Source organism: Curcuma longa, chromosome 15 (assembly GCF_044706935.1).
Source record: "Curcuma longa cultivar G26 ecotype Majalengka, Jawa Barat chromosome 15, ITB_CL_G26_1.1, whole genome shotgun sequence".
Lineage (NCBI taxonomy): Eukaryota > Viridiplantae > Streptophyta > Magnoliopsida > Zingiberales > Zingiberaceae > Curcuma > Curcuma longa.
In genome coordinates, this window is record NC_133875.1 from 6445984 (window position 1) to 6471226 (window position 25243).

Sequence of the window (25243 nt, forward strand, 5' to 3'; positions counted from 1 at the left end):
AAAATATCTCTTTTTCTCCTAAAAACCACATGGTATCAAAGCCTAGGTTAACCTAGGACACGTTGTTTCTACCGCCAACGACTGCAGCCCTAAACTATAGCGACGTTGTCTTCTCCTCTGCAACGACAACACTCCTTTCTTCTTCTCTTCATCTGTCTCAGTTTCCATGGCCTATTCCAACCAAACCTCCAGCGATTCATCTGTCACAAGCACTCATGTCTTTTCCAATATATCAAGCAATTCACTAACACCAGCCAACTCCTCCTTTGCCCTCAATATTGGTCACAAACTCAATGGTCACAATTATCTTCAATGGTACCAGTCCATGATGATGTTTGTGATCGGTCGTGATCGTGATGACTATCTCACGGGGGCAGCCGTCGAACCTGTTGCTGGTGATCCAAAAATTAAAAATTGAAAAATAGAAAACAACCTTGTCATGTCATGGCTTATTAGTTCTATGATCCCCAAAATAGAAGAAAACTTTCTCCTCTACTCATCAGCAAAAGAAATTTGAGATGCGGCCCGTGAAACATTCTCAACCAGTGACAACACCATAGAGTTATTCCACATCGAGAGTACTCTTCAAAACGTACACCAAGGTGATCAATCAGTCACTGCCTTCTTCTCCACATTGATAAGGCTTTGGCAAAAATTGAATCTTTTTGAATCTCATGAGTGGAAGTGTACCGATGATGCTGCATACTTCAAGAAGATTATTGAGACTAAACAGGTATTCAAATTTCTTATGGGACTGAACAAGTTCCTCGATGAAGTACGTGGTCGAATCCTTAGCATGAAACCTCTCCCTAATCTTCGAGAGGTATTCTATGAAGTTCGTCGTGAAGAAAGCCGGAAAAGGATCATGATGGGAACTCCAACCAAGACACATCTGTCTAAGTCTTCTGCCTTAGCCACTGCCACAGACGAGTTCACATCTCTTGCTACGCAAAAACAACCTCAAAACCCAACAGCACAAAGAGGACGCCCACGGTGTGAACATTGCGAGAAACCAAGCCACTATAAGGAGACTTGCTGGGATTTGCACGGCAAACCAGCAAATTGGAAACCTACGTGAAAGTATGAACATCAAGGTAATACTACTACTGTTGATGCACCAAAAACATCTCCCTTCACCAAGGAACAAATGGATGCTCTCAAGCAAATCTTCAAGTCTCAAGTCACTGTTAATACAGTCCAAGTCGCTACAGCAACCACTAAAGATTCTCTAGGTACTGACAATTTTGTCTTTCATGTAACAAATCAGTACTCATCCTCCTCTTGGATAGTCGACTCTGACGCCTCTGACCATATGACAGGTGATAGAAGATTATTTACTACATTTGTTCCATATTATGGTTCTCAGACTGTATACATAGTTAATGGGTCACGATCCAAAGTCATTGGAAGAGGGATTGTACGCCTGACCCCCACTCTTTCTCTTCAAGCTATGTTATATGTCCCAGAATTAGATTATAACTTACTCTCTGTAAGTAAACTTAATTCTGATCTTAATTGCGAGACTAAATTTTTTGCTCAATCTTGTGTTTTTCAGGCATTGGATTCGGGGAAGATGATTGGCAATACTAAACTCTATTCCGGATTATATCTCTTCAAAGCAAGCAATCCTCTCTTTGGTACACAACTCAACCCTTAGTGTCAGTCAGCCAAGTATCTTAAGACTTGTTTTCATTCCAATAAAGATAGTGATATCATGTTATGGCACTATCGATTAGGTCATCCAAATTTTTTGTACTTAAGGCATCTGTTCCCATCACTATTTATTAGTAAAAAATCAAATTCATTTCAGTGTGATGTTTGTCAACTATCTAAACATACTCGTAGCACTTATTGTCCTATTCCATATAATCTGTCTCATCCGTTTTCCCTTATTCACGGGGATATTTGGGGTCCAAATAAAATACCAAATCTAAAGGGGCTCGTTGGTTATTACTATTAGTTGATGATCATACCCGTATAAGTTGGACATTCCTTATGAAAGATAAATCTGAAACAGTGACATTTTCAAAAACTTTCATGTAATGATTAAGAACCAATTTCACACAGATATACAAGTTTTCAAGTCTTACAATGCCCGTGACTTATTTAATTTCAATCTGGATGTATATCTGAATGACCATGGCATTGTACATCAAAGTTCCTGTGTAGAAACTCCACAACAAAACGGGGTTGCTGAACGCAAAAATCGCCACATATTAGAAGTAGCTTGATCCCTGCTAATTCAAGCTAATGCCCCAAAATAATTTTGGGGTGAAGATGTTCTTACGACAACCTACCTGATAAATAGGATGCCTTCTCGTGTCATCAACTTCCAAACACCACTCCAAGCCTTTGTCCACTTATACCCAAACTCTCATCTTGTTTCAAAAATTCCATTAAAAATCTTTGATTGTACTGTCTTTGTTCATATCTACCCCCATAACAGAAGTAAGCTTGATGAACGTGCAATTAAATGCATGTTCATTGGGTACTCTCCAAATAAAAAGGGTTACAAATGCTTCTCACCTACAACCAAGAAATTCTACACTACCATGGATGTCACCTTTTTTGAAGGATGTCCGTTCTTCTCCAATTCTGAAATTCAGGGGGAGAGTTGTACACTTGAATTTCAGAATTGGAACTGGTCATCTCTAATTGACACTCTACCATGTGTGTCTCATCCACCTATTGATAATCAACCACCTCCTTTGGTCGACCAATCTCTTTTGGCCGACCAACCCCAGCCTTCTGACAGTCCATCCAATCATCTCAATCTTCCAAATAGATCTGTTAAAGTTTACACAAGGAGAAAACACCCAGAACAGACCAAGCACAACCAGGAATCAACTCTGAATCAAATGACGCACAAAATAGCACAGGTTGAACCAGCAATTAATCCACAATCAGAGCCCATGGATTCTGAATCACTAGATAATTCTATCTCCAACTTAGATCTACCAATTGCTTTTCGAAAAGGTACCAGATCCTATACAATGCATCCAATTCAAAATCATTTGTCATATGTCAGTCTCTCACAGAAGTTTAGAGCTTTTGTGTCAACACTAGACAAAATCCAGATTCCTAGGGATGTATTTGAAGCCCAACAAAGTCCTTCCTGGCATGCTGCTGTCCTTGAAGAATATCGAGCTCTAAAAGAAAATGAGACTTGGATATTCACACCACTACCACCTGGAAAGAGAGTTGTTGGATGTAAATGGGTTTTTTCTATGAAACAGAAGGCAGATGGAAGTGTTAATCGATTTAAGGCACGTCTAGTAGCAAAAGGATTCACATAGTCCTATGGGATTGACTATCATGAGACTTTTGCTCCAGTTGCCAAGTTTAAGACTGTGAGAGTTCTCCTATCTTGTGTTGTAAATCAAGAATGGCCAATATTCCAATTGGATGTAAAAAATGCATTCCTAAATGGAGATTTAGTTGAAGAAGTATATATGGAAATTCCACCAGGATTTCAGAATGATCAAACAAGAGGGAAAGTGTGTAAACTCAAGAAATCTCTGTATGGACTCAAGCAGTCACCGTGGGCATGGTTCGAGAGGTTTTCCAAGGTCCTGAAGCTGAAGGGCTACTATCAATCCCAAGCTGATCACACATTATTTGTAAAGCACGCTCCCAATGGTAAGGTGACCATTCTAATTGTATACGTCGATGATATAGTACTCATAGGAGACAATGAAGAGGAAATAAAACGACTTAAAAATGTCCTATCCAAGGAATTTGAGATGAAGGACCTAGGACTTCTCAGATATTTTCTTGGTATGGAAGTCAGTAGATCTCGGCAAGGAATATCTGTTTCGCAGCGCAAATATGTGTTAGACTTGCTTCGTGAAACTGGTATGAGTGGTTGTCGTCCATCGGAAATACCTATGGATCCTAATGTCAAATTGAAGGTTAGAGCAGAAGAAGAAACTGTGGATAGGGAGCAGTATCAACGCCTAGTAGGTAAATTGATTTACCACACTCACACACGACCAGATATCAGTTATGCAGTGAGTCGTGTTAGCCAGTTCCTCACCAATCCTTCAGTTGATCACTTGAAGGTTGTTTATAGAATCTTAAGATATTTGAAGGGAGATCCTGGAAAAGGACTTTTCTTTAAGAAAACGACAAATCGATCAGTGGAAATCTTTACAGATGCTAACTGGGCAGGATCTCAGAGTGATCGAAAGTCAACATCTGGTTATTGCTCATTCGTGTGGGGAAATTTGGTCACTTGGCGTAGCAAGAAACAGTCAGTAGTTGCTCGTAGTAGTGCTGAGGCAGAACTCTGAGCCTTAGCTCAAGGCGTTTGTGAAGAAATATGGTTAAAACGATTATTAAAAGAGCTCAAGATTAATTTCCAAGGTCCTATACAGGTGATGTGTGACAATCAGTCAGCTATGGCAATGGCTAAGAATCCTGTCCAACATGATCGATCAAAACATGTTGAAATTGATTGGCATTTTCTCAATGAGAAGATACAAGATAAGATTGTGTTGATGAATTATGTCCCTTCTCATCAACAAGTTGCAGATATTCTCACCAAAGCTCTATTCAGATCCACCTTCAGTGAACTTAATCACAGACTGAGCTTAATGAGTATCTATTGTATAGTTTGAGGGGGAGTGTGGAAAATCAAACTATCCTAATTTAGATGATTCTGCTACAGCTGTTAATATCTTGTATTTATAGCTAACCTAATTTAGATGATTCTGCTACAGCTATTAATATCTTGTATTTATAGCTATCTTGTAATCAATAGGAAACCAATCACACAATTTGGTTCCTATTAATTAGAATTAATTAGTTTCCTATTAATTAGAATTTCTGTATTTAGCTAATACCTCATGTATTTATATCTCTCCTATTCTCATGAATAAAATATCTCTTTTTCTCCTAAAAACCACACAACTTTATTCTGCAATTCACCCACATAGAATAGAAAGCTCCCAGAAGAATCTATTTTGTAGTAATTGACAATTTTCCTATTTGTAGCAATTCTGGCATGTATACTCACCTTTTTGTGTTTCTTATTTGTCTGCATAGCATATGAGGATAAGTGCTAACCATTTGCATAGTAATCAACCAAGAATGTTCAACATATACAGGTCACAGACAAGTTTTCCATACTCGTAACAAATAAATTTTTATCCTATAAGTAGACTATCTGCAGCATCTCATTTTGTACAAGACCTGCTTTCACTCTTTAAGTTCCCTCTAATCCTACATTCCTCATTCTTCTTAAAATTTCAACTTGTTTATCAGTAAATTTATATCATAATTAATCTAATGGATTAAATCATGAGTCCATAAAGAAATTGGAATCTTAACTTCATAACCTAAATTATATGGCTTATATACTTCATGAACCAATGCATAGCTCACAACTAAAAAAATATGAGGCTAAAGTGGAGTCTTACAATATTATGTTACAATATGGCTTGGCAAATTCAGTCAATGCCCAAGTCTAAATCACTTCAGAATCTAATAGGTGACACCATTACAAAGCTTCAGCTCTTATAAATTCTCCTGTTAGTTAGCATTTGTGATTGATATAATTGTCTATATTTACATATTGGAATGAAGATGTGATTGTGTATATAAATGCCACATGTTGTATGAGGCCAAGTGTAATTGATTGACTCTTAGATCATTCTAATTTAACAGTAGATACACCTTAGTTGAATCATTCACCACCATAGGACACAGCACATAATTGTAACCAAAACAAGAATACTTGTCATTGGATGAACATAGATATCTAATTAGTTTGACATTGACTTGGAAACACGACATTAGTACACTTTTTGACAACATAGTTCTTCAGAAGGTGAAGTATCAAATTCAACTCATACTAATAGGCCAAGAAACATATCCTTAATGTTACATGATTTGCAGCTTGGCACGTGGAGAAAAAAGTGTTAAATTAGCATAACCACAAGATATGAACTCTTGAATATGCCATCATAATTCTAATTGGCAAGATTTGAAACAAGAAATGTATAAAACAAAGAAGCACCCTACTAAATGAGGCTCCGACCAATATGACTTAAGGGTGTATGCGACCATAGATCATTTAGCCACCTGGAGTGCAAACTAAATATAATGAGATATCAGGTCTTGCACATTAAATATCAGGTTGTACCTGCAAACTCTTGTTAGTTATTCATGGTAACAATTTTCTTTTATTAAGGACCTCAGATTTTGAAGATCTTGTCCAATTTACTTGTAATATCTTCAACATAACACAATGTTGTCTTAGGTAAAGGCCAACTAAAAAAAGGAATGCAGACATATTTCTTTAGGTAAAATGAGCCCACTGCTCAATATTAGAAACAGTAGAAAAGAAAAGGCATTAGTCCATCCTACGCAAAAAAGCAAGGGAACTGAAACTTTCACAAGCACAGAGATTGATCGTGGATTTTCATCTTGCATTCAAAGAGCCCCTAGATTAACCCACTATTAAATCACATTAGAAGAATGAATTTATCAAACATATCTACCTGCCACCCTATTCCATCCTTTTCTATCTACACCCCGCTTCTGCCCATTCATGAATTTCTTAAATTTTCACAAGAATCAATTCACATATGTTTGTTGCATCAAGAAAAAAGAATAGCAGTGTAACAGTTTTTCAACTCCAGAGGTTGTCAATATCATGGAACAAATCTCTAACATTGCCATATTATTTGAACAAGGCTAATAATTATTCCCAAATGAAAATTGTCACTTGTAATATTGCAACTAACATACAAAAACCAGCGGCATTTGAAATATAACTGGAAACAAAGAATTAATGCACAAACTTACATGAAATCTACATATCGTGCCTGCTAGAGTAATCTCCATTCTTTCCATTGTCTCCAACAAAAGCTTCAGGTGACTCTTGTGGCTCCTGTTGCTGTGGCTGCTCACATGGTGTTGCATTCCCCCAATTCCACTATCACCACCGCCTGCACCTCCTCCAAGGAACTGGCAAATGATTCTCACCAAGATGACAATCATCTGCATTTGAGCTTGAAATGCATCGGCTTGCATTTGCAAAGCCTGTTTGTCGTGCTCCATCTGCATCATCAGGATCCTTTCTCTCCACTCCATGTCCTCTACTTCACTCCTCTCTTCCCTTCGCCTCCTCTTTCTACATTGCTGCCTCCTTTCCTCCTCGTCGTCCAAATCCCTCCGGTGCATAAATGCCCTTTTTTGCAGCTCCCACTCGCGAAACTCCTGCTCTCACCGCTTCCCTTTGGCGTCTCATTTCCTCCCGCCTCATTGCAATCTCACCAAGCTCTACCATCTTGGATCTCAAAAATTCCATCTTTTGCCTACGCAAGCAGCTAGGACCTATCCTTCGTAGCTCTAACCCTACTTCTTCTGATTCTTCCTCTTGTCCTACAGTTGTTGTAATAACCCACGCGTCTTTCTCCGCAAATTCCTGACCAGAGTAAGAGAAACCATCCGCCACCGGGACCCCATCCTCCTCCTCAACGTCATCATCTCCACCGTCTTCTTCGTTTACTATCATCGTCAGAGTGGTTCTCGTCGGAAGCAGGGATCTCGAGACAGGTGCCGTGGAGGGGGCGGAATAATCGCCTAAGACCTGCTTGTAGAGGATAAAGTTGGGCCATATGTGGAGGGCATGCTCCGAGTGGAGGTGGGATGGAAGGGAGTGGATTGCGCTTGATATGGAGGAACTGATGGCGCATGTTGTGGATCTTGACGGAGATGTCGCGCCCGGACCAGCGGAAAGTGAAGGCCTTAGCGTCGCGGAAGTGGTGGCCGACGTTCACTCTGTCGGCGATCGGTTGGAACTTCTTCTCCCGCCTGTGGAGCAGAGCAAGGAAGAGGACGGCCCCGGACGATTGAGCAGCGGCGATAGAAGGGCCGCATACTCCCGAATAAGCGTCGCCTCCTCTTCGGCCCTCCACTTCTTCCGCTTCATCGCCGCGTTTAGAGCCGGTCGACCGCTCGGAGGCAACGCAATCGGTGAGGTTTGTTACCGGTTGCGCGTGGGGGAAGAAAACAAAAAATACCGGCAGGTGTAGACACCAAAGGCGCATGCGGACTGACTACCGAGTGGTGGTCACTCTTCATTGAACCCTTTTATTCAGATTGAAGAGATTAATGATAACCTCTATATTTATATATCTTTTTTAATGTGGATTAAAATTAAAAATATTATTTTCAGGATTGTTTCCCGTGAATAAGGTGTGCATTTTAGAGTATTTTAAATAAATATATATATATAATTATTATGTGTAATATTTTTAAGTAACGAATAAAATAAGAAAAAAAATTAAAATAGCGTTCTTAATTATGTACAAGTTAAAATAATGTTTCACGTATTTCTCATCTTAAAAATAATTTTATTTTAATATTATTACAGTGACCACATAATAACTGTTAATTGTTATAATACGTAACAATTATAGTATTAACGGTTAATTATTATAATATATTAAAATAAATTATTTTTTAATTTTATTTATCAAAAATATATTATAAATTTTATATAAAAAAATTATTAAAAGTTATTTATTTCATGACTATTACATCATATTCATCAAATTTAAATAATATTAATTAAGTTAATTTTCTATATAAAAATACTCTATTTAATCAAATTAAATTTTTAAAAAACTAATTTATTTTATTTATATCAGAGTATAGTTCCTACATTGATTGCTATAACAATATTAAAATTAAAATACTTTTTATATTAAAAAAATATGTTAGATCTTTTAAAAGCAAAGAATTTTTTTTTGACAATTCTAATAATTATAAAACGCCATTTTAAATTTTACCCAATAAATAAATATATTGCCCTTTATAATTTTTTAAAAGTAAAGGTTGCACTCTTGACTACTATAATAAGTACAGGCACTTTTTTAATTTATTTCGAATAAATAAATGGCTCTAAAAATAATCAAAGCTGTCAAACGGGTCAACTCATAATAGGACGGATCAATCCATTAAAAATTCATCATATGGTGAGGCGGGATTGGGTAACCTACCAACTTGGCAAGTTGAAAAATCTTCAATCCAATCCAAGACGAATTGCAAGTTAGGCAGACCAACTCAAGGCAGATTGTAGGTTAGGCGAGCCAACTTACGAGTTTATCAAAAATAAAAAAATATTAATAATATTAAAAATTTTAAGTGTAGATTACAGTTTAATTTGATCAAGTTAAAATTTTTAAATTTGAATTGTAATTTAGACGGATTAAATCAACTTATTCATTGAGTTTTTTATTTTAATTTTAAATTTTAAAATAAATAAATAATTTTTTTCAATCCGTGGACCAATTCAAGTCCATCACAGGTCAATCCACGCGGATTACAGGCCTAAGCGGATCAATTCATCTGAATTCATTTTAAAATGAGTTGATAAAATTTCAATCTACCGAATTAAATTGTTTGATAAGACGAATTAATCTGACAGACTCAACTCAAATTAACTATACCTTCTGTTAAAAGCTACCATGCAACCTCTCTTCCATGTTCCTCTTCAAGTGGAGTTCAACTTGTTGGTATATATACTACTCTTCACTGCAGTTTGGATGCAGACGTCGAGCTTCATCTGTTTAATTAGAACATGATGGGCATGGCTCAGAGCAGAGCACATGAAACTCCTCATTGTTTTTGAGCTGTGCATGCATGCTGACAGACAGTCCTCGATCGTCTGGCTTTGAAATATACAAACAAATCACCAGAACAAGCTGTGTTCAAAAGTGGGCCGCCTCTCCCTCCTCTCCAGATGATAGATGATGTTTCTCCCTCGTTCTCAAAATGCTCCTAGCTCCATGGCTCTTTTCTGGTCCACCTTAATTACCTTACCGCTAAAACTAGCTAGGATTAAGTCCATGGATTCCTTGTTTTCTCCACAGCATTAAAAGCCAACCCCTCTTCGCTCCATTTGCTTTATAATCACTGATCTATCTATCCTCTGTGCCTTGCTCCTCTCTGTCTTCATCCTCTCTTTTGTGGCCTCTGACAATCAAAATGCTGCCTCTGCTCCATATTTCTTCCTTCTGTGTGTTTCTTCTCTGCTAGCTGCGGCTCTCAAGGATGGAGAGAGTTGAAAACTCAGCTTCTGTTTCTTTCAGTCGTTTTCTCCAATCAAATTGAGGATGTTTAACTAGTAGTGAAAGGCCTTGTGTTTTTAGTCTCGAGACGTACGTTGCAGTTATCATCACTGCTCGATGTACAAGTGATCCTTTGCTTGGATTGGTTTGATGAGAATGTTAAGAAATACCGATTAAAAAAACGATAGCTATTAATTAACATAATCAGATTGCTTCAGTTTTATATTTAAATAGATTGAATCTGTTGTCCAGTCCGATTCTAATATGACTGTCCTCTGTGTTAAGGTTGTAGCCGTTGCTTCAGTTATACTCAAAACTGTTTGATAATTAAATCATCAAGCTTTAGATCACCAACTAAACGAGCATACCATTAAACTAAAACAAATATATATGTATTTTTGAGAGTGAAAATCTAATCTTAGTTTATATATATATATATATATATATATATACTCTGAACATCCATCCTTAAATACAAGTGAATATTACTATCTTGCTCATCCATTTATGGACAACCTATGTTATATTATTGAAAATTTTAATGTACTCATTTACAATTTTTAGAGATGTAAGGATCTTTTTGTAAAAGTATAATTTATTCACCTAGCTTCTTTTTTTTCCTCCCACTTCGTGCATGACATCCTCTTCTATATATATATGGTTATTACAAACGTTGCCGCCTCATCTCATCTAAACTCTAATCTCCTCTCCTCTCGTTGTCACCATCATTGCACGCCAAAGATGCTGCCTAGTCCTTTTCATTATTACAAAACTTAAACTTCATTTCATTGCTTTTCACGCATGATATCTCTCTCATGTGTGATTTTAATCCTTGTCGTGGCTACTTGATCATTGACTCACTGTCCTCTATTGTTGTTCTTCATATTCGTCGTCGAGTGTCGCTGTTGTCATCACCTAGTAATCATGGGATTGTACTTGTGGTTGCTACAAGCGTGTAAAGCAAAAAAAAAAGTCTTCTCTTAGTCCTTTCAACAAATCAAATTTTGATTTTCTCCTTAAGTTATTTGGTGTGTTATGTTAGTTCTTGAGAGGCAAGTTAGGAGGTATGGAATTGATAAGGCTTGAAGAAAATTTAACTTCATCTTCGAGTCTTGAATACTTTTACTAAATCTTATCACTTGATGGGTGAGTTGTGGTTAAGCTTAAAGGTGCATGTGGGATTAAATCAGCATTCGTCTAGAAGCTCGCATTCAAGGTAGAGTTTTTCTTGCTTATTTTGCTACACTTATCTTGTGCATTATTTAAATTTATGAAGTAGATGTTATAAAAAATAGAATAAATTTAATCTTATCTCTACTCTTCCTGCTTGAATATTATTCCTTATCATATTGCTTGCCCTTTTATTCTTAAGTTGATTCTTATCTGGTTTGTATCTTTTTTGAGATCTATAATAAATTAGATTACATAATTATGTAAATTAATAAAGTAAGAAACTAATTATAGCAATAGTCTAGCTCTGTGTTTTAGGAGTTACTCTAGCATGGTTATTAAGAAACAAAATAATAGGTGCAACACTTATATTTAGAGTTTTGGATTCTGCGCTTTAAAGGAGATGCATTATCATATGACATTAAATTGTCAATAAATGTAACACTTAGATTATAGAACCTCAGTTCTACCCTTTAAGAGTTGCATGATAACTTCTAGCCATGATGAGAAAAAGGTCAAAATGACCGTCCGTGATTTACTCCCTCTAGACACTTGTGGGGCCGGGACCAGGGGGCCGCTAAGGTGGCGGTTCCACCTTTTGCTACCAAGAGTTGCATGATAACTTGTAATATAAAGCAGTGGATTCTGTGTACCAAGAGGACTCTTGAGTCCTTTTTACATGTTCATGGATTTTGACTAAATTTAGATGATTTTTTATCGCCGGGTGGATTCACTACAAAAAAACAGGTATTTTACGACGAATTTTTGGGACGAATAAATTTCGTCGCCAATTAGCAACGAAATTTGGGACAAATCCATATTTCGTTGCTAATCTGCAACAAATTTAGCGACGAATCCAATATTAGTCGCTAATTTAGCAACTCAATCAATTCGTTGCTGAGTTCGTTGCAAAAAAATAAATCGTCGCCAAATTAGTCGCAATTTGGCGACGAACAAGATTTTCGTCGCCAATTTGGCGACGAACATCTTGTTCGTCGCCAAATTGGCGACGAATATGATTGTTCGTCGCCAAATTGGCGACGAAAATCCTGTTCGTCGCCATATTGGCGACGAAAATCCTGTTCGTCGCCAATTTGGCGACGAATTTGATTATTCGTCGCCAAATTGACGACGAAAATATTGTCCGTCGCCAAATTGGCGACGAATTTTATTGTTCGTCGCCAATTTGGCGACAAATGCGAGATTCGTCCCAAAATTAGGGACGAATTCTGGATTCGTCCCAAAATTAGGGACGAATCCAGAATTCGTCGCGAAATTTTGGGACGAATTCTGGATTCGTCCCTAATTTTGGGACGAATCCAGAATTCGTCCCTAATTTTGGGACAAATTTAGGGACGAATCTAGAATTCGTCGCAAAAATTAGGGACGAATTCCACATTCGTCCCAATTTGGCAGTTAGGGACAAATGCTATAATTTAGCGACCAAATCAGCGTTCGGTCGCTAAATTAGCGACCGAACTCCGATTCGGTCGCTAAATTAGCGACCGAACTCCGATTCGGTCGCTAAATTAGCGACTGAACGCCGGTTCGGTCGCTAAATAATAATTTAAAAAATTAGTTTATATGGATGAAATTTTGCGACGAACAGAGAATTCGTCGCCAAATTAGCGACGAAACTCGATGTTCGTCGCAAATTTGGCGACGAATCCAATTTTTCGTCGCCAATTTGGCGACGAATTTGGCAACGATATAGAATTCGTCGCAAACATTTTTTCCACGCGAACTTGGCGACGAATCCTGTATTCGTCGCCAAAACGGCGACGAATTTTGCGACGAAAGCTGTTTCGTCGCAAAAAAAACAACTTAAACCTAGATCCCGACTTTCTCCTTTTCTTCCCACGCGACAAAATCTTCCTCCTCTCGCCGATTCTCTCCCACGAACGTCGTCGGAGCTGTTCCACGCCGATTTTCTCCCTCGCCGAGCCTTTCCTTCGCCGGATCTCGGTGATTTCTCTCCGAAATCTTTCCTCCTCGCGCGCGGTAAGCTTTCTCCCTTCTTTTTCCTTTTTTTCTATGTTTTTCGCCGTCGGCGCCGCTGGAGAGAGATCGCCGGACGTTGGGCGGCGTCGGGCGGCGCTGGCTGGCCCTCCGGCCCTCCGCCTCGTCCGCCATCCCGCCTTCTCGTATGCCACCGTTTTCTCAGCTCACTGCCGCCGCTTCCTGCCCTTCCCCGCCCGCCTTGGGCTTGGTTTCTCTTCTTCCGCTGCCTCTGTGCAGATCCCTTACCAGGCCGCATGTGCCAGGGACGGCTTCGGAGAGACCCTGGTCTCGACGCCGACTTTCCTCGCAAATCCCTTTCACCCGTGGCGGGAGTGGTCCGATCTTGTGGATTATCTACGAAACGCTGGTTATTTTAGCAAGCAGGCGCCTTTGGCCATTGGGGATGACGATGATTCGCTTGTGACAAGAGAGGATTTAACAGAGGAGTTAGTGAAGCCTGCCTTTCATTTGCTAGGGACCCTTCTGATTTTCTAAGGTACTGGGTGTTGATATTTGAGTTTGCAATTACAATTTTGGCCTAGTATTTTATCACTTTCTCTTGTTAAGTAATGATCTTCTTGATTAGTGTTTAACAAAAAGGAGATTGAGATTATAGTCGAGAAGGGCTCACCGTTCCTGTTTAAAAATGGTGCAAATTCGACAAGGCGATTGCAATCATTCTTAAGGGTTGATGGAGCTGAGGTAAGTTTAACTGTGACGGAACCAGAAAATAGATTGTCTCTTGAAATTTACTACACGACATTGCCAATTTCAATTTAGATTCTCTGCCATTGAACATTATAAATGTGGCTCATTTTTCTGAAGACATGCCAATTTTATAAATGAAGCAGTTCATGGACATAATGTTATGAGACATGATCAATTCCCAAGACCTACTGGACAAAATGTCCAGATGAAAAGTGGTGACTGGATTTGTCCAAAGTAAGTTATTTTGTAACTTCAATACTTTCTACTATCTAAATATTGGCTGATTACTTGTTTGGTGCTGATATTATTGGATATTTTGTTACATCTAATATTTTTTTTGCTATCTAAAACTTGGCTAAACTACATGTTGGTGCTGGTTCAGCAATATTTTACATGTCTGATAATACAACATGATCTGAAATATAAATGAGTGAGTAATTCAAAACTTGTAAATCTCATAATATGGCATGGAATTATGGAAATGTGTCATGGCATAGTCCATTTATCTAGTATTTTTTTTTACAGAAATTACAATTTTAGATCATGTAAATTTGATTTTACAAAGTATTCAGGTTAAAGTTAAATTTGTCGTGGATCAAGAATACATGTCATTTTCACAGTCCATGGACTTAAATTTGTCGTGGACCAAGAATCGAGTTCACAAGGGATCATTTTTATTTCAAATTAATTACCATAAGTGATATGCTATATCCTTTATATGATCATCTTACTTAATGTTGTTACTTAATTGTTGCTTAGCAATATTGAAATAAATAATTTGTTGATTAATTTTTTAATATTGTTTGTGCAAATTTATAATTTGCGTGGACGAAACAAATTGGAGAGATATCAGTTTGAGGTATATTTAGAAGTATAGTTGTTTTAGAAATTTATTTGGCCACTGATAATTTTACAGGAACTGTTACAGATTTTGAAGTTCTCTTTTCTTCTACAAAAGGCATGGAATCCACCACCTTAACGGTCTAACATGGTCGGTCCCACGATTGCAGTTTCTCGATTTACCTCCTCACAGAGTAATAGGAACTCCTCTGGTGTCGAAGGATGAAGGTAAAGGCACAAAAGTTTCAATTAAAGCTCTTGTCTGAGAATGGTCAAGCAACTCAAACCAGAAGTGTTGAGGTGTATAGTAGTTATCCTTGATAATCCCCTTGAATTGGTTCTCTGTGAGGGTGCCAATATATTCTGATGCATCCGTAAAATCAAATCTGACTCCAATTTCTTTAAGTTCTTCTGTGTATTCCGTTATCTTTTCACCCTCCTGCAGTTTCTCGATTTAACGGTCCAACAGGAGGGTGAAAAGATAACGAAATACACAGAAGAACTTAAAGAAATTGGAGTCAGATTTGATTTTACGGATGCATCAGAATATATTGGCACCCTCACAGAGAACCAATTCAAGGGGATTATCAAGGATAACTACTATACACCTCAACACTTCTGGTTTGAGTTGCTTGACCATTCTCAGACAAGAGCTTTAATTGAAACTTTTATGCCTTTACCTTCATCCTTCGACACCAGAGGAGTTCCTATTACTCTGATCCAGATCAAAATGCTACCTGTTGATATTGATGTTGTTCTGGAGTGATATTAATGTTTTTGATCATGATGTGTATTGATATGTATATTTGTAGAGTGTGGATTGATATATATGGATATGGATGTTTGTGATTTCAATTTGTGTGCATTGATATATGTATGTGGATGTGGATTGATATGTATATTAATTTGTAAAATATGGATTGATGATATATATGGATGTGAATGTTTGTGATTTCAATTTGTGTAAATTGATATGTGTATGTGGATGTAGATTGATATTAATATGTGTACAGGTTATTTGTAAAATTTGATTCGATCCGATTGGATCGTGTATTGTATTTATGGGATAATCAACAAATAAAGGGGTAGGAAAGAAAAATTTTCAATTTGCGACGAATTCTGCGACGAAAATGTTTTCGTCTCTAAATTTGTCTCCAAATTCGTCGCAGATTTGCAACGAATCCAGTTTTCGTCGCAAATCTGCGACGAATTCTGCGACGAATTATGCGACGAAAATTATTTCGTCCCAGATTTGCGTCCCCAATTCGTCGCAAATTGGCGACGAAAATTGAATTCGTTGCAAATCTGCGACGAAAATAGAATTCGTCGCAAATCTATGGGATTTCAACAAATAAAGGGGAGTGATTTTGCGACGAATTTTGCGACGAAAATTGTTTCGTCCCAAAATTCGTCCCCAAATTCATCGCAGATCGGCGACGAATATCTATTTCGTCACAGATTTTTGCGACGAATATCAAATTCGTCGCAGATTTTTGCGACGAATATCTAATTCATCGCAGATTTTTGCGACGAATATCAAATTCGTCGCCGATTTGCAACGAATTATATTTTCGTCGCAAATCCGCGACGAAAATGATTCGTCGCGGATTGGCGACGAAAACCAAATTCGTCGCCAAATTTACGACGAATTCGATTTTCGTCGCCAATCTGCGACGAATTTGGGGACGAATTTTTATTTTCGTCGCAAATATCTGCAACGAAACAAGAAATTTTGTCGCCAAATTTGCCAACGACTTTATACCAACGAAAAAGAATTCGTCCCAAAATTCGTCCCAGAATTTTTTGCGACGAATTTTTTTATAAAATTCGTCGCAAAATTCGTCCCAAAATGGATGTTTTTTTGTAGTGATTGCAGGTAGTTCACCTTATTTTTATGTGAGGCACATCATGAGATGGATTGCAAGTTGTTCATCTTTTTTATGTGAGATACTTTTCGGGTGGATTGCGGATCGTTCACCCGTACCCTATATATATGTATTTGTATATGTGCATTCATGATGTATTTCATATTGGATGGATTGCGGGTCATTTACTCCATGGGCATACGATACATCTCCTTCAGATGGATTATAGGTCGTTCACCTTATCTATGTATGTATATGTGCATACATATGATGTATCTCGTTATGAATGGATTGCAGGTCATTCACTATCATAGACGATGCATCCTTCTTGAGTGGGTTGCAGGTCGCTTACCTTAAGATTTTTATTTATACATAATGTGCTCGTATTATGTGGAATATAGATCATTCATCTTTACTTGTGCGACACATCTTTGTTGAGGATATTACATATTATTCACCTACTCAATATCATTCACTGTGATTTACCTCTCCACAGATGGTCGGGGGGCCGATCGTGTGGGGCCGCTAGGTTGGCGGATTCCAACCTTTGCAGCATGAGTGTTGGATAAAATAAGACTATAATATGAGTAATATTGGAAAATAAAAAATTAAGGAGAACTGATGAATATAATTAAGAATACAATAAAAGATAAATGTCAAGGAAATATAAATTATAAATTATGTTGTTATCTTTTTTATTATATTTTCATGTACATCTCTATTATCTCCCTTTTACACTCACTCTCCCTTTTCTTTGACCTTCAGGTTAATTGGTGAGATATGTACATAGCACTAGTGGAGTTATTTCAGGGGTATGCATATAATCAAGTTATTTATTTTCTTTGATATTTTACTTTAACATTGTTACAGTTCACGCACGGCAAGCGAAGCTAGCGTCCAGCCAAGCCTAGTTCGTGCGAGGTTGACAACATGATATCAGAGCCTTAGGTTTAGGAGGTATGTTAGAGCATGTAAAGTTAAAGTCAGTGTATGCATATGCATGTTTTATTAAATCCTCAAGTTGACCATGTGCTCCCTTGGTGAGACATCTTGTGTTTATTTTATAATTACTAATTGGGGTCTTTATAATGTTGAGTAAGTAAAGTTGATCCATCTCATTGTTATGAATGGGTTGTATTTGTGAATCGGTTAAATCAGACATGTTTGATTTCTTATTTTGAGGGTCAAAATTTAATTTATGATTAATTTTATAAATGTGTCATGCATTCCTCTAATCTAGTAAAATGCATGCATTAATTATACTACTATTAACATCCTAAATTATCTTGTGTATTTTCTAGATGAAATATTTTATGTGAATAAGTGTGATGTTGGTTAGCACTTTAATAGAATGTTATAGCCCTAGCTCTAAAAATTTTAAAAATAGGACATACAAATAAAATAAAAGATATATATTTTAAATTTTAAAATTTTCAAAAATAATATAATAAATAAAGTGTTGTTGCCTTAGAAAGATAATTATTTGTATTCTCATATATGTAAAGCATTAAGATGAAAAAACAAGTATAGAAGCATGTCATATATGTTTACACATTAAATCAATATGCGTAAAGTATTGCCTTAATAATGTATTCTTGGATAAACACAAGGGACTCCTTGATAATAAATAAAATCCTTTTCTATTTGCATTTGCATTAATTCATTTTCATCTCAAAGTATTTCCAATTTACTTTCCTTCTCAATATTGTCTCTTAATAATTATCAAAATCCTTTCATTAAATTGGAAAATATTATCTTGCATGCATCAATTATGATGCAGAGGTCTGGCCATGGCAGCAAGCGAACAAGAGGGGAAGAAGACCAGCCCAAGCCCAACACTTTGGAGCCTTGCGGTCCTCCAATCAACCGTTCCCCAATTGCCTTCCTTTGCCCGAAAACAAATCCTCATCTCCTCCCCAATTTCTGCAACCTCCTTTCTCGCTCCATCCCACTCCATTACTTCCTGTGCAGAGGTAAAGCAGGCAGGTGCCGACTCCGTGTCTTTCGTGCTCACAACAACCGCAAGCATCGACGGGAACGCAACAAGAGATAGTGGACAATCGAAACAAGCCAAGAAGCGTGTGTGTTTGGCGTTCCCTCTTACTTTACCATTTCCAAACTCCACTGCTGTATAATCAACAAGAACAAATTAATAAAGAGGGCATACGTACGCAGCGGGACGTTGATTGATAGAGTAGTAATTCTAACTGAAAGGAATGATATTCCTCGAGATGTGGATGGCTGAAACAGGTACGTCCATTTCATTCTCCTTCACAGAATTAAAGGTTTCTTAAATGCAAAGTATCGTAGAAACTAGGCACTTTCTGATGTCAAGATACAGTTATGTGATAGTTTAATTGGACTGATGGGATCAGTGTCATGATAAGCGATCCATATTTGGTAGGCCCCTAGATGAAGAAGATAACTGCTATATTCATGGCACATTCTGTAGATTGCAGTCATGATATGTGAGTGATTAATGGCTCTCTATAATCTTCTCATTGACCAACTTCCTGCAAGAGAACTCCACGATCGAGACTTAGAGAAGTGAGAATAAGAAAGTACATGGAGCAATAACTAGTCAAGGATAGATCACAAAGCATGAAACCCATTTAATTTCCTCCTTAAGGAATGTAATCACTGATGGAGACTTGGTCATCTATGTGGACAAAGATTTGCAGGATTTTGGATAAATTTCTGTTCAATAAGCCAAGACAGTAACAAATTCTGCATGTTGCATATGCATTGCTTTAAGCATGGTGTTCTCGAGTCGCTTATACTCACATTTGAGACTTAATTATGTTAGCAGTTGGCCACGAGATTAGGACACCGCACCATTAATTGTCTAAACAAAGAAGTAACGTTGTTTGTCCTTTCCATGCATGATGAAGTATGCAATCTGATTAAGCTACAGAGAATCATGCTTTGTGATATCATAATGGTATATTAAAGTGTCTAGTTTCTTTCGCAGTTTCAACAACTTCAGCTAGAAAAAGAAGGTGGAGCTGTCAAATGACGCTGAGCTACTAAGTTTAACGGCTGAACAAGTCAGTGCCAGAACAGTGCCATGGATATTTATTCTATCACTAGAGTTGATGGACAAAAACAAGTTGAGAAGCTGATGCCAAAAAGCTGATCAGCTTCTCAGTGGATCAGAGGTGTCCAACGACTCGAGAAGCTGTTCGCCTTAATTAATTCATGCCATCGACAGAATCCCATCAGTTTTTGGGGCAACTATGCAAGGAAGGACCAGTACAAGACTTAATGAGCAGAGCCTATAGGACCCCAACCCGGAGCTTTAGGGTTGTGACCACCGCCACCGGGGAGCGGAGCACGACGTCCCATGCTGTCTTTGGTCTTGGTCACGTTTTGACAACGTGGTGCAGTGGGCGGCAAGTGGGGCCGTAGGCTTGTCCCTAGCTCTCCGGCCTCCGCGGCTGGGGTCCTCCCTTCGGTTTGGCATGCCGCCCGGTGATGACGGACGGTGGCCCTCCAGCGTTGAATTCACAGAAACTAGCAGTTGAAGCAGATGCAGCTGCTCGAATTGAATCCGGAAATTATGAACTCAGAGCTCATGCAGAAAGGATTGACAAACAGGTAGGCACATGCTTGAACTATCTAATTATGTACGAGTTTTGAAAACTTAAATGAAGTTTCTGATCACCATCATAAAGCTTAATATAATTAGCTGCATGCTCTTGAGCTTTTGATCTTCATAGTGTTCCAGAAACAGAAGTGGCATACAACAGTTTATCGTTTTGTGAGTCAATGATAAGATCTTATTTAGAATTGTTCTTCCAGTCTTTACGGATTCAGCAAGATGACATGATTACACATATAAGATCTTCTGTTACATCTGAAAAACCACTGAGAGTTTCTAAAGGTCTGGGCATGGCAGATTTGGGCAACTCCAGCCTCCACTTGCCCTTTCAGAGCGAGCACTAAAAGAAAAGGCAGACTACAGTTGCAAGGACTGACTTTTATTAAGAAGATCCTGAGAAGGAAACAAATAAATAAAGTAAAATCCAGATGTTGCCAGTAAAAAGAGCTTAGCACACATCAATACTCAGCACTGCATCTGTACTTGTGGAATCTAAGAGTATTGTCAACTCAAGAGTAAGGAAGGTCTCCTCAGATTTATATGCAAAAACAAAAAAAAAAAAAAAGCTTAATGTTGCCATATATAAAAGCTGCTGCACTATCCAAAACCATGCTGAATTCTTATTTATCTTACAGGAAAGCAGATGAGTTCTCTTGTAATCCTCTTGATTCTTTGTTTGTTTCAAACATAAAGAAGCTGAAGATTCTTAAATGCAGCTGCTCTGCAGTTTCAGAGCCTCCACTCCACTCCACTCCACACTTTATTTTCTTTTCAAATCTACAAACATCACAGATACATAAATGACCCCATTCTGGATAAGGAGTGTCTCCCAGTCCCAGGGTCCAGCACCTGGGACTCTGAAGGCAATCATAACAAGTCACAGTTCTGTTGTTAAGAAAATTTGAATCAAGTAGAGTTCAAATAAATATTTTTTTAAAACAAAAAAAAGTAAATCATTGAAGAATATAGAAACTCATATAGGATTACAGAAAGGTATGTTGACTCTCTCCCTGATGGAGGACAATCTGTTACAACTAACGACCGGATTTTTCAAAAGTGGCGCCCATGTTTCTGTCTCTTTTTTTTTCTTTTATTTTTCTCAAAAATTTACTGATTTGATTGCTGCCACACTTCTCCTATCGCTAGTTTCTAACGCGTAGTTAGCAATAAGCAACCCCATGGCCATCCATCGAAGGTCAGTCCAGTCATTTGACCGTAGATTTTGTCTCACCCTTTAAACCCGGAAGGCGGCCTCGACGGCGCCGGCCTTCCCATCTCTATATAGTCTCTGTCTCCTTATTCTTCCTTGCTTCCATCCCCTTTCTCCCTCTCCCTTGTCCCCCGGATGTTCCTGTGAGCCTGCATAATAGGAACTACCGTTAAGTTAGAGGAGGAGGAAGAAGGAGATGGGGTGGTCATGGCAGTGGAGCTTGTGTCTGTGCATGATAGGGGCATGCACGGTGATGGCAGTCAAGGTGCTGGACTACTTGTGGTGGAGGCCCAGGAGGGTGGAGCGCCACTTTGCCAAGCAAGGCATACGAGGACCCCCCTACCGCTTCTTCATAGGCTGCGTCAAGGAGATGGTAGGCCTCATGCTCGAGGCCTCCTCCAAGCCGATGGTGATGTCCCAGAACCAGCACGACATCCTTCCCAGAGTCCTCGCCTTCTACCACCACTGGAAGAAGATCTACGGTACTGTAAACGCATGGCGCGATTCTTTTTTTGTCTTGCTCCCTCCCATTCTGGCCCCTCCTTCCATGTCCCCTTTTCGAAAAGATCGTTGTGGGGTTGTGCATCTGGACCTTCTGTTTTTTTTTAGCTCGATTGCTGAATTATGTGGGCGTTTCATGGTACACGAGCCGCTTCTTTCTTTGTTCTCTCGATCACTTTGTCTGCATCTCTCGGCTGTCCTAACTTGTGTTCATTGGCTTTATCACTGGTTGTTGATGTCCCGCGTTTCTAGGATGCGTGTCCTGCTCGATCGCTACCTCAGAAAAAAGGTGATTGTTTTGGTGCTCATTCAGCTCTTCCTGTCTATGAAATGGTTTGCAGGCTCCCCCTTCCTGCTCTGGTTTGGCCCGACGCCGCGGCTCGCCGTCACTGACCCCGACCTTATCCGGGAGATTCTGCTGTCGCGGTCCGACGTCTTCGAGCGCTACGAGTCGCACTTGGAGGTCCGGCGGCTGGAGGGCGAGGGGCTGGTGAGCCTCCGAGGCGAGAAGTGGGCTCACCACCGCAGGGTCCTCACCCCTGCTTTCCACATAGAGAACCTCAACGTAGGCCCTGCTCCTGCTCCTGCTCCCTCCGTTGCCACTTCGATCGCCGTCATTTTCACTTTAATCAATCGGAGAATTGTAAAATTTCCAGCTGTTGATTCCCTTCGTCGGCAAGACGGCGCTCGGCATGGTGGAGAAGCTGCCGGTCTCTGGGGAGGATGTGGAGATCGACGTGTCGGAGTGGTTCCAGACCGTGACGGAGGACGCCATCACCCGGACCGCCTTCGGGAGAAGCTTCGACGACGGCAAGGCCGTGTTCAAGCTGCAGACTCAGCAGATGGCCTTTGCGGCTGAGGCTTTCCGCAATATATTCATCCCCGGCTACAGGTATCGCGTCGTTGTTCAACTTCTAGCATTGTTTCTGCCTCATTTAAATTGGTTCGATTAAATAAAATGATCGAAATTAGATATTTACCGACGAAAAAGAATACCAGCTCGTGGAAATTGGAGAAGGAAATCAAGAAAAGCCTGGTTGAGTTGATTGGCCGGCGAAGGAAAAGGAAGGAGGAGGAGAAAGGGAAGCAGCCACAAGGAAATGTGAAGGATCTGCTTGGTCTAATGATCGATGCGAGAGAACCCAAACAGAGCACGGCGGCGGAGTGCCCGCGAACAGTGCCAACGCCGGCGCCGTCGTGGATGACCGTCCATGACATTGTGGAGGAGTGCAAGACGTTCTTCTTCGCCGGGAAGCAGACCACCTCCAACCTTCTCACGTGGACTACCGTACTGCTGGCGATGCACCCGGAGTGGCAGGAGCGCGCGAGGGCGGAGGTCCTCCGCGTCTGCGGCCCCCGCGACGTGGCCTCCCGCCAACACCTTCCCAAGCTCAAGACGGTACGCTTAACCATATCACAGAGATATCGATGTCCAATTTAAGCCTTGCTGATGAATCCCTCCTCGTTGCAGTTGACGATGATAATCTACGAGACGCTGAGGCTATACCCTCCGGCGGTGGCGACGATCCGGCAGGCGAAGGCGGATGTGGAGTTGGGAGGATACCATATCCCTCAGGGCACGGAGCTGCTGATCCCAATCATGGGCCTGCACCACGACGCGGAGCTGTGGGGGCCGGACGTGGCACAGTTCAATCCGGAGCGATTCGCCAACGGCGCCGCCCGCGCCGCCCTGCACCCGACAGCCTTCATCCCTTTCGGCCTGGGCCCACGCATGTGCATCGGCCAGAACCTGGCGCTTCTCGAGGCCAAGATCACCGTCGCCGTCCTCCTCCAGCGCTTCTCCTTCCGCCTCGCGCCCTCCTACGTCCACGCCCCCACCGTCCTCCTGCTCCTCTACCCACAATTCGGCGCCCCCGTCCTCTTCCGCTCCCTGACCTCGTGATACACACACACAAAAACTACAGAGCGTCAATTCTTTTGGAATGATACACGGCCATGGCCAGCCGCCACACCTTCTTGCCCATGCAAATGCAAGTTTTCGTCCTTTATCAGTGATCTCCAAATGTGACATTTCTGTACGTATTCACCTTGTATTATACCACTCATCCAACTGTTTCAAATCAATACAAAATTTCTTCATCTCGATTCGTATTCTCGGTCTTCCACCCTTCAGCTGCTCGACGCAATGCATGTGTCGTTGCACATTCTCCTTTACGGGCAGCGAGAACACAGACATGTGCAGACAAGTAGTTCAACGTGGAGGGTTCAGTAATATCTCTGCTCCCCATGAAAGCATGTAGAAAGCGAGTTCCACGCCATTTCTTCTCCTTCTCCCTTTGTATAAAGATAAGAGAAGCCATGTGATTATCTATACGCTGCACTTTCCTTTGAGATTAAGCTAATAGCTTAGTTTAAACAAATGTAATCTGTAAACAGTGGCATTCGCCCATCTTTACCGACATGCAAGCTGAACTTTATCATTGGACGCTGCTCTAAAAAGGTGTGTTATTATTTACTAATCCTAGGGGAAGTAATTGCTCTATCTTTCCGAGGTTAATTAATCATCCAACAGAGACAACTTTAGGCATGCATTCATTCCATGCCATCCATGCCATGCCCATGTTTATGAAAGGCAGCAGCTCCCAGCAATCAGAAAACTAAAATATTCATACTAATCATGACTTAGATTCTAAAGAATTCATAGTACTCCACAAAGATGATTGGGATCAAGGAATTTTATCCAAAGCAAACTCCATCTTGTCTTCTAGTAGTTCAAGTTTGGTTTTCTGGTAGGTCGTGATCACCAGAGGTCATGTTTCTGTCACAAAGAAAGCTCCGTGTGAATACAACGCTGATTAAGTGACTCAAGCACCAAACGGCGGATCATTTCAGATTGTAGAAGGTTTGAAGCATTGTATAGAAATAAAAATCGGTGTCTGATGTTATCAGCTGAAAGCTGCATCGTAGGCCTTTTAGTCAACTTTGTAGCTGCAATGGAAGTAACGTATGGTTGACATGACTTCGCAATTTTGTGCTCCAGGAAAATTCTGAGAGAAAAAATATATTGATGTCATATGTTAAAATTAAAGAAAGAAAGAAAGAAAGCATAGTTTCCTACGAAAGCAGAGTTAGAAAAAGGAAACAAAAGAAAAAATCAACTCAAAGATACACGCAAGAAAGGGAAAAAAAATATACGTATCAACAATTTGTTCTACGCAATTGGCAAAGAAGTACAAGAAACTCCAGCTGTTTGAGGTTTTAATAATGGAGTTAATTATACTTAGTTTGCTTTGACTTGGAGCAT

At 39.7% G+C, this 25243-nt stretch overlaps 1 protein-coding gene and 1 pseudogene across 1 annotated transcript; one reads left to right on the forward strand and one right to left on the reverse strand.

Moving 5' to 3' along the window:
• Positions 1–6613: 6613 nt before the first annotated feature.
• LOC141846752 (uncharacterized) lies at positions 6614–7940 on the reverse strand (annotated as a pseudogene).
• Positions 7941–21591: 13651 nt separating this feature from the next.
• Positions 21592–24080, forward strand: LOC141846306 (cytochrome P450 734A6-like). Its single transcript, XM_074734323.1, has 5 exons — positions 21592–21959; positions 22320–22543; positions 22635–22870; positions 22951–23377; positions 23450–24080. The coding sequence occupies exons 1-5, from the start codon at positions 21674–21676 to the stop codon at positions 23879–23881; spliced, it is 1605 nt and encodes a 534-aa protein (XP_074590424.1). The 5' UTR covers positions 21592–21673; the 3' UTR covers positions 23882–24080.
• The last annotated feature ends 1163 nt before the right edge of the window (positions 24081–25243 follow it).